Source organism: Coregonus clupeaformis, chromosome 24 (genome assembly GCF_020615455.1).
Source record: "Coregonus clupeaformis isolate EN_2021a chromosome 24, ASM2061545v1, whole genome shotgun sequence".
Lineage (NCBI taxonomy): Eukaryota > Metazoa > Chordata > Actinopteri > Salmoniformes > Salmonidae > Coregonus > Coregonus clupeaformis.
Genome location: NC_059215.1, coordinates 11,056,976 through 11,067,974, shown reverse-complemented (window position 1 = coordinate 11,067,974; position 10,999 = coordinate 11,056,976). Strand labels below are relative to the sequence as shown.

Genomic DNA, 10,999 nt, shown 5'->3' with positions numbered 1-10,999 from the left:
AGAAAGGTTTTGTCAAGTTAAACGTACGAGATCAGAAATATAGAGCTAGATGAGGAGTTGAGAAAGTATTGCAATGTAGTAGTGCTTTCAAATAGCAATTCCCGCTCAGATTTCCACAGTGAGTTAAGAAAACACCCCTTGACAAAACACTCCACTAATAGAACCAGACAAAATGTGCAAGGTTTAAAGCTACACTGTGTGCACAATTATTAGGCAAGTTGTATGTTTGAGGATTCATTTTATTATTGAACTACTACAGTGCTCTCGGTCAATCCAAAATGTTAATAAACTTCAAACCTGAATATTTAAGAAAGTAAAAGTGAGGTTTTGGCTTTCTTTGGAGAATATCTATGTTGCACAATTGGGCAACTATTAGTGTGCAGAATTATTATGCAACTAAATGAAAAACGAAAAGTTCCCCATCTCACTTGTTTATTTTCATCTGTTAAAGTGAGAATAATAAACAAACAAATTTACAAATAAACATTTCAACAAAAAAAAAAAATCTGTGACCAATATAGCCACCCTTCTTTTCAATAACAGTCATAAGCCTTCCATCCATGGAGTGTCAGTTTATTGATCTGTTGACAATCAACTTTTTGTGCAGCAGCAACCACAGCCTCCCAGACACTGGTCAGAGAGGGGTACTGTTTTCCTTCACCGTAAATCGACAGTTTAATAAGGGACCACAAGTTCTCAATAGGGTTTAGGTCAGGTGAGGAAGGGGGCCATGTCATTATTCTTTCATCTTTAAGGCCTTTACTGGCTAGCCACGCAGTGGAGTACTTCGATGCATGCGATGGATCATTGTCCTGCATAAAAATCATGGTCTTCTTGAAAGATGCAGACTTTTTCCTGTACCACTGCTTGAAGAAAGTCTTTAAAAATTGGCAGTAGGTTTGGGAGTTGAGTTCGAGTCCATCGTCAACCCGAAAAGGTCCAACTAGCTCATCTTTAATAATACCAGCCCATACCAATACCCCACCTCCACCTTGCTGGCGTCTGAGTCGAAGTGGAGCTCCGTGCCCGTTACTGATCCAGCCATGGGCCCATCCATCTGGTCCGTCAAGAGTCACTCTCATCTCATCAGTCCGTAAAACCTTTGAAAAATCTGCCTTCAGATATTTCTTGGCCCAGTCTTGACGTTTCAACTTATGTGTCTTGTTCAGTGGTGGTTGGGTTTCAGCCTTCCTTACCTTGGCCATGTCTGAGCACTGAACACCTTGTTCTTCTGGGCACTCCAGGTAGGTTGCAGTTCTGGAATATGACAGCACTGGAGGATAATGGGTTCCTGGTAGCTTCACATTTGATTCTTCTCAAATCTTTGGCAGTTAACTTGCATATTTTTTTCTCAACACGGTTCTTGCGACCCTGTTGACTATTTGCAACAAAAAACTTTTGATGGTTCTGCGATCACGCCCCAATATCTTCACAATTTCGAGAGTGATGCATCCCTCTGAAATACTTTTTAAAATTTTTGACTTTTCAGAGTCAGTGAAATCTATTTTTTGGCCCATTTTGCCTGAGGAAAATAAGTTGTCTAATAATTATACACAACTTGATATAGGGTGTTGATCTCCTTAGGCCACACCCTCCCTCATTACACAAATCGAACCCACAACCCTGGCGCTTGCAGGGGACCAGTATGAAAAAAAATAAAATAATGTATGCACTCACTAACTGTAAGTCACTCTGGATAAGAGCGTCTGATAAATGACTATAATGTAAATACACATCACCTGATATGCTTAAATCCAATAAGCATTCCAGTTTATACAGCTTGGAGTTGGGAAATATGCATAATAATGATATGGTCAAAATACTGACTTGCCTAATAATTGTGCACACAGTGTATATGGCATCTCTTAAACCAAACCCTTGGTAAGGTTTGTGTCTCCTATCGATTACAGCTGGAGTTAGGCGAGGAGACTGATTACTCCTTTTGAGGTAGGGGTGCAACCAGTCTGCATGGTTACTTGGTTTTGTGGGCCCATTTCTGGTCATCAGACCTGGGCTTCTCCCCAGTCACACTCTGGATCAGATCCTCAAGCTTAGACCAGAACCCCACGTTCTCCAGGGGATAGTTCAGCCAGCCTGGGGAGAAAAAAACCATAATGTCAACTCAACATAGTCTTATGAACTCGTTATCTCACATTTGATCTGTATAGATTTTACAGCAAATACCATTTTCTCTTGTGACGGATATCAGTAAAGCCTCGGACACATAGGGAAAAAGATGGTTGGCCGCTGATACACATACTGTAATACACACAAAGCCCATACCCAGAAGCACTGACCTGTGGTGATGCAGAAATATGTCTCGTGGGGGGAAACGTGATGGATGCAATGGTGTTTGCGGGGCAGGATGATGTGGCAGTTCTGTAGAAAGACCACCCAGCCTGGCAGCCCAAAGTATGTGTGTAAGCAAGAATCTTGTCAATCAATGCACATGAGATGTAAGCCTATTCTAAATGACACTTCACAGAGAACAGATAGGCCACTGGGACGGCCAGGGACAAGTGGGGACAGAGGAAGAGTCAGAATAGATAGGCCAATGCATCAGCGGTGCTTACCAATGCCCAAAAGGATGTACCACATATGACCCAGGTGGAAGTTAGCAAGGAGGTAACATAAGTTGACATCTTTCCTGACATCTTTTTCCTGTGGAGACCAACAAAGACAAATTCCATGGTTAAAGAACTTTCAAGCTAATAGGATAGGGCTGCATCTTCAACTTAGTTAGACAATATTATGTCCAGTGATATAACCTTCCTCAATCAAAGAAAAGATTGGATACCTGCACCCTTGAATGTTGCTGCCATTTTACTGCGCAACGTTTCGACCCAAAGGTCTTCAACAGTATGCGTGGATCTCCTTTCATTACATGTTGTACCCTGTAAGTTACTGGATATGCAGTCACTACTTCTAAACTGATAGATAACCTTAGATGGCTTTCATACACTACATGCTTTGTGGTTGTGGCTATTGATCTGAATGAAAAGTAGCTGGGGCCAGAAATAAAATGTCAGATTCTTACAGCTACAGACAGTTAAAGGCCAAGCAGCTTTATGGCTCAACATCCCAGGCAGGCGAACGCTGCAAAGTTGGTTAGTTAGTCTCTTTACTCCAGGGCGGAGGAGGCTCAGCCCCACATAAACACGCTGGACCAGAGCTAATGAGGAGCTTGCCTGATAAATCAGACTTTTATACCAATACTTAATATACAGTCTGAAACATAGCAATGCAAAATCGTTACGTTTTTCCTACAAGCCAGAATGTTTAATAAAATTACATTTGAACTTACTCTAATGGTTGTCTGTGCGGTTGGTCCTTCAGCCGCTCAAAATTTGAGACAGAATATCCACAGGAAAGTTCTGTTTACCTAACTTTTTAGAGCGACGGTACTGCCATTGAAATTAATGTCACCTGGCATATGCGCAAAACCATGTAAACACCTGCAGACTTCGATTACGTACTTCCGTCTTATGCACGTGCCTTTGGTCACGAGCAAACAAATCTTGATTACCACACACAGAGACCAGCGTTTTTGAAGTCGGGTTAATAATACCGGATATTGTCTCATATTTCGACCAAATGAAGGACCAACACCATTGACAACCAGCAGAGTACATTCAAATTAAGTTTATTCAACATTCTGACTTGTAAAGGGACTGCTTGAAATTTTCTAAATGTAAATGTGTGTGGTGTTGCCTACATAATTTGAAGGCATCACCACGTTTCGTGCCTAGTGACCACCTCCCCTCCAGGTGAAGTTCAAATCAATCCGACATAGCAGCAGCATTCTGGTCATACAGTGAGGGAAAAAAGTATTTGATCCCCTGCTGATTTTGTACGTTTGCCCACTGACAAAGACATGATCAGTCTATAATTTTAATGGTAGGTTTATTTGAACAGTGAGAGACAGAATAACAAACAAATCCAGAAAAACGCATGTCAAAAATGTTCTAAATTTAATTGCATTTTAATGAGGGAAATAAGTATTTGACCCCCTCTCAAATCAGAAAGATTTCTGGCTCCCAGGTGTCTTTTATACAGGTAACGAGCTGAGATCAGGAGCACACTCTTAAAGGGAGTGCTCCTTATCTCAGTTTGTTACCTGTATAAAAGTCACCTGTCCACAGAAGCAATCAATCAGATTCCAAACTCTCCACCATGGCCAAGACCAAAGAGCTCTCCAAGGATGTCAGGGACAAGATTGTAGACCTACACAACGCTGGAATGGGCTATAAGACCATCGCCAAGCACCTTGGTGAGAAGGTGACAACAGTTGGTGCAATTATTCGCAAATGGAAGAAACACAAAAGAACTGTCAATCTCCCTCAGCCTGGGGGTCCATGCAAGATCTCACCTCGTGGAGTTGCAATGATCATGAGAACGGTGAGGAGTCAGCCCAGAACTACACGGGAGGATCTTGTCAGTGATCTCAAGGCAGCTGGGACCATAGTCACCAAGAAAACAATTGGTAACACACTACGCCGTGAAGGACTGAAATCCTGCAGCGCCCGCAAGGTCCCCCTGCTCAAGAAAGCACATATACAGGGCCGTCTGAAGTTTGCCAATGAACATCTGAATGATTCAGAGGAGAACTGGGTGAAAGTGTTGTGGTCAGATGAAACCAAAATCGAGCTCTTTGGCATCAACTCAACTCGCCGTGTTTGGAGGAGGAGGAATGCTGCCTATGACCCCAAGAACACCATCCCCACCGTCAAACATGGAGGTGGAAACATTATGCTTTGGGGGTGTTTTTCTGCTAAGGGGACAGGACAACTTCACCGCATCAAAGGGACGATGGACAGGGCCATGTACCGTCAAATCTTGGGTGAGAACCTCCTTCCCTCAGCCAGGGCATTGAAAATGGGTCGTGGATGGGTATTCCAGTATGACAATGACCCAAAACACACAGCAAGGCAACAAAGGAGTGGCTCAAGAAGAAGCACATTAAGGTCCTGGAGTGGCCTAGCCAGTCTCCAGACCTTAATCCCATAGAAAATCTGTGGAGGGAGCTGAAGGTTCGAGTTGCCAAACGTCAGCCTCGAAACCTTAATGACTTGGAGAAGATCTGCAAAGAGGAGTGGAACAAAATCCCTCCTGAGATGTGTGCAAACCTGGTGGCCAACTACAAGAAACGTCTGACCTCTGTGATTGCCAACAAGGGTTTTGCCACCAAGTACTAAGTCATGTTTTGCAGAGGGGTCAAATACTTACTTCACTCATTAAAATGCAAATCAATTTATAACATTTTTGACATGCATTTTTCTGGATTTTTTTGTTGTTATTCTGTCTCTCACTGTTCAAATAAACCTACCATTAAAATTATAGACTGATCATGTATTTGTCAGTGGGCAAACGTACAAAATCAGCAGGGGATCAAATACTTCTTTCCCTCACTGTATGTGGAATGTTAGAGCCAGGACACAGCAGCATTCTGGTCATATGTTGAATGTTAGAGACAGGACACAGCAGCACCTTTGCATTCAGTGTCTTTCAATAAGAGTCAAGCAAAAAAAGAAAAACCTGTCAAAAGCATCAAGTACAAAAGGCAACATGCAAATTAGCCTGCAACAGATTTAAAGGATGACATGCTCAAATGGTACAGTAATTTGTCATAGGCTAGTTGTCGTGAATCCTTTTGAAATACTTTGTGTAGCCAGATCAACTCTAGTCACTGTTAACGCACCACTAACTTATGATGACTGAGCTTTGGTCCACTTGAGTCCATTCCTGACACCATGGCCTTTTCTCAATTGCATAGTCCTCTCTCCTCGTCTCCTTCTCAAAACCAATTGGGTGAGAAAGCCAGAGGTCCCTCCCCTCTGACCTTTCCCTAATGGGTTTTGAGAATGAGGCGAGGAGAGAGGACTATGCAATTGAGAAAAGGCCCATGCACTTAGTAATTAGGGCATATTGCTTTGAAAGGTCAACAAGCCCCTCCCAGTGTGCGTTTGGCGCTTTGTGTGTAGGCCTATGGCTTTTACAGCATAGTTTGTTGAAATGTAATTTCTGTATTCCGAAATTATCCCTGTACAGAAAATACTAGTAGGCCTATTCATATGCCTAACTTATTTCTCGTGATCCTAAAGCTTAAATTGGCTAATCGATATGTAAGAGGAAGCATAGTAAATGTAGTAGGCTACGACATTCCCGAGTGGCGTTGACAATAGAGAACTGTTACCTCACCTGTTGGGACCCCACCGCGCCGTACCCCGAGCCGGTCCATTTGGCTCTGTAAATCTTGTCCACACGCGTTTTCGTTTACCATTCTCGCCATGTTCCACTCTTGGTTCAACCGCTTTCCACAGTCAGGAAACCAACAAATGCACAAACTACTCAGCACAAGAAACTCGTCTTTACGAAAGATAGGGCGCGCTCTTTTTGCAAGCCTCGTGCTTCTGGCAAAGGTGTACGCCGCGGTGCTCATGAATTTGAGATCTAGCTCGGCCTGCTCTGGTAAGAATCGGGCTATTCCGTGGTGCAAATCATGCGCGCTTTTTATTCTGCCATAAAACGACATTGCTTTTCTAACCCTATCACATTGCGCTTGCAATCTAAAGCAGCCAATTGTTGAGTCGTACATAGTTCCATAACCACACGAATAACCAATTAGGTAGTGAGGAGAACGAATGCATTTCCTGACCCCACCTATGAGTGGCCAATCAGAGCATTTGGGTTTGACCGTTTAGGAACGTCGGACAGTTTTTGTTCCATGTTCTATCTACCTGGTAATGGTAGGCAAACATTACGCTCAATTAGAAGAGATAGGCCTTTAATTTAAAGGCATGTCACAGATGTTGAAATTACGATTATGGTTAGGGAAAAACACTATGGTTGTATACTTTTTACAATTTCATTATTTCATGTAATTCTCACTGAACTGTGTTAGGCCTATTTGAGATCATAAATGAAACCATTATCACAATAGATAATTTTGGGGGAAACTACTGGGGTGAGTGACCAAAAAAATTAATAAATCACAAGCAACGTAAGCTTTACAAACCCTAGTAGGCGGAGATCAAGTGAAGTTTAGTCATGAGTGAATTGTTGTTTACAATACCCATAGATGGCAGTGTAGACTAATTATCATTTTACACTCTGCCCTAAATGTGTGATTTCATAAAATCATAAAATCGTTTCTACAAATTGTTTCAAATCTACAGTTGCAAAAACTTTATCTGTGAGTAAGGCCATATGTGGCCTATTCCTAAATGCAGACAGCCATATACATTTTTAGATGCACATGGTCAATTACAAGAGCTTGTCACTTTAAATAAGTTTAAAGCTAAGTTAAACACTATGACCTGGGGGGCTGTCAAGGTTTTGACCCCTAGTTTCAACACACATTCACAATGTGTAAATTTATGTTTTTTAAACTGTAGTGCTATGTTGTAAATGTGTCTGCAACTTTGTGTGCTGCTATTTTGGCCAGGTCTCAATGAGACTAACCTGGTAACATAAAGGTAAAATAAAAATAGGTACTACATCTTCCTTGTCATGGAGAGCATTGTGGAATTAAATGTAATTAAAACTTTCTATGACAGATCCTCACATCCCTCCTCTGATCCTGTTACCCATGTAGGCCACAATGTAGTGTCTTTAGAATATAATAGAATGCCCTCAATGCCTTTACAGTTTATATAATAGAATGCACTCAATGCCATTACATATTATAATTAGGCTATTACTACAGCAGACCTGGGTTCAAATACTATTCAGGGTATTTCAATTACTTTCAAAGACATTTCGAAGTATACTGAACAAAAATATAAACTCAACATGCAACAATTTCAATGATTTTACTGAGTTGCAGTTCATATAAGGAAATCAGTCAATTGAAATAAATTCATTAGGCCCTAATCTATGGATTTCACATGACTGGGCAGGGGTGCAGTCATGGGTGGGCCTGGGAGGTCATAGGCCCACCCACTTGGGAGCCAGGCTCACCACTGGAGAGCCAGGCCCAGCCAATCAGACCGAGTTTTTCCCCACAAAAGGGCTTTATTACAGATAGAAATACTCCTCATTTTCATCAGCTGTCAGGGTTGCTGGTCTCAGACGATCCCGCAGGTGAAGAAGCCGGATGTGGAGGTCCTGGGCTGGCGTGGTTACACGTGGTCTGCGGTTGTGAGGCCAGTTGGACGTACTGCCAAATTCTCTAAAATGATGTTGGAGGAGGCTTATGGTAGAGAAATGAACATTAAATTCTCTGGCAACCGCTCTGGTGGACATTTTAGGAAAATAGTTTCAAAAAGTAGGCTTTTTATAGGAAATTATTTGATTCGGCCACATTTTTTGAAAAATACTAAAATACACAGCAAATAAATATTTCAAATACAAATACTCAAATATACATATATTTGAACCGAGCTCTGTAGGCTATTACTTTAGGCCTATTCTACTAGTATAGGCTAGTTGTGAACTTCTGCCTTTCAAAGGTCCACCTCTTAAAATTAAAATTCAGAGCATAGAGGGCTTGGCCAAAAGTGGCCAAAGGTGTGCTTCCTTATGATACTGAATGGTCAGGTAGCGCAGCCTGGTCACATAGACTAAACGTAACATAGTAAACGTAAATCCGGAACACTCAAATTAGTACGGTATGTTACATTTGTTATGGTTACATAAAACAGAAGGTTACTTAAGGGGGGGTGCTGGAAAAAAAGGTTTTGCCCGTGATGGAAATGGCTAGATCAGTCTGCTAATATGTGAAAAACATTTTGGTATTAATATTTGTTTTCTTCCGATTCTTCAGTGGGTGCTGCAGCACGCTCAGCACCTCTACTTCCCGCTGCCATGATCATGTCTATGCTAATATGGAAATAATTTGTTAGCTAGCCTAGCAAACCAACATCTGTAACTATGTATTTGAGAGACAAGTGCTCATTGTGCAAATGTACTTATGTTTTCAATAAACATTTGGAGACAAAATATAGTTTACATGTTGTCAACAGTCTACTCCAACCTCCTCTGTTTTGCCCCATAGTTGTGGAGACATCAGTTTTGTTGCTAAACAACCAACCAGTCTACGAAATCAAGTGGGAACAGGTTATGGGTAGATAGAGCAGGACTTATCACACTAGCTCCACCCATTCGGGTTTCACAGTATCCTATATATAAACCGTTCCTAGACTCTCACTGCTGCAATACACATCAACTTTACTCGTCACGGAGGTGACATTTACAACGACTTGCTGCTGAGTTCAAGTTTCTTGTTTTCTTCAATAACTGAATATTGTCACATTGACATTTAGTCGTGTGCCAAGATACTTGAGTGTTTTCAGCCAGCATTACGCGCGTAGCCAATACCTCGGGCGTCTGCCCCAGATTTCAATGTTCCCGCAATTCGGCGGGTGTTAAGATCCATGGAAGTGGCCGGCTTCTACGACGGGGATTGCTTTGCTTTCCAGAGTAGAAACAGCATTATCAGTCCCATTTGCGACAACAGCACTTGCAAGCAGCGCATTGACGGCTCAATGACGGAGCTTGGCATAGCCGAGCACGAGAAAGCGATTGATTTCAGCGACTACTTGGATCCAGCTGCTGCGCACTGTCAACAACTGGCAACACATAACGAAACTCAGCAGAGAGGGGGAGGCGTATTCGCTAGTTTCCTTGCCGAGGAAAGCAGGATAAAGAGACTTTCATCATTACAGCAAAACTACAGAAACTACATCTCTCTCAACGAGCGTGAGACGAGTGCGCACGCCAACCCAAGGGAGCCATACGTCCTGGGTTATCCTGAACTGCAGGAGACCCGTGTGGACACCGTGTTCAGCCCCGAGTTTCTTGGGAACCACTTTAAAACCGGTGAAAGAGACGAGCTTCAAGAGGACCGAAAAATGGACAACAACGGTTCATCTGGCTATGACATGAGGTATCTTCATTACCAGTCGACTCCAAGTGGCAGCCTTGGTAACATTTCCACTGCGTCCTCTTCTTCCTCAAGTCCACCGGCCACACCTGCCACGCCAGGTAAAGGCAGGTCGCCTTTGCAGGGCGAGAAAATGTCATCTGGTGGCAAGGGGAAGAAGCGACTGGAAAAGGACAGTGAGGAATATAGGCAGCGGCGGGAGAGAAACAACCTTGCGGTTAGAAAGAGCAGGGATAAAGCCAAAATGCGCAATACGGAGACGCAACACAAAGTGCTGGAACTGGCCGCAGAGAATGACCGTTTACAAAAACGCGTGGAGCAGCTGTCAAGAGAGCTTGCCACCCTGCGTAACTTGCTCTCTGCCACCGGTCAGTGTTAGCCACAGAGTGCCCACACACCTCTCACTGGAAAACGGTACTTGATCAGGCACGGACTTAAAAACCCATTTATCGCGGTGGCATACATGTGAAAAAGTTATTCCAAGATGTTACGTTTGTGTACAGTATCTATAGATGGAAAATCCACCAACAGTTTACAAGTTGTGATTGAGTACAGAAGGTGCAATGAATGTGCAACTAATCATGATTCTTGACATGTCGCCTTCATTCTGTCTTTACAATTTTGTGTATGCAGTATTTCTGTAGGGTTTTGCATTTTATATTGAATATGGGTAAATATTCTGTTATTTAAAAATGTCCTTTCCTTATCTGGAGCAATGGTTGTCAAGAGAAGAGTTGTAGCCCACTGCAGAGGTATGATGCAACTCTTTGCAACAGTATTGGCAATGAATGAAGTAATCTCTTAATATGATGAAAATGTACAAATGGTACTTGATATTTTATTGAATTAAACAATTTATACTTTGATATTATTCATTTGTATGTTGTTTATTTGTGAGATGGTAAAAAGGGGGTAGATCACCTGACTGGTTTATTCCTCTCTCTCTTTCACACACAGAATGAAATAGAACATGTATGTATCTCTTCACTCACGTATATGTGTAAGAATTCAAGGTATAAATAACTAAAGAAATACAATTATCATAGGTGTACATAAGCTCAAACTTAAAGGTCCAATGGAGTTTATGTCAATATCAAATCATTTCTGGGTAACAGT

General features: G+C 42.2%; 1 protein-coding gene across 1 annotated transcript; it reads left to right on the top strand.

The window, feature by feature from the left end:
• The first annotated feature begins 9,139 nt into the window (after positions 1-9,139).
• On the top strand, positions 9,140-10,754 carry LOC121537434 (CCAAT/enhancer-binding protein beta). Its single transcript, XM_041845068.2, has one exon. It carries the CDS (start codon positions 9,375-9,377, stop codon positions 10,260-10,262), a length of 888 nt encoding a protein of 295 aa, XP_041701002.1. The 5' UTR covers positions 9,140-9,374; the 3' UTR covers positions 10,263-10,754.
• Positions 10,755-10,999: the final 245 nt, after the last annotated feature.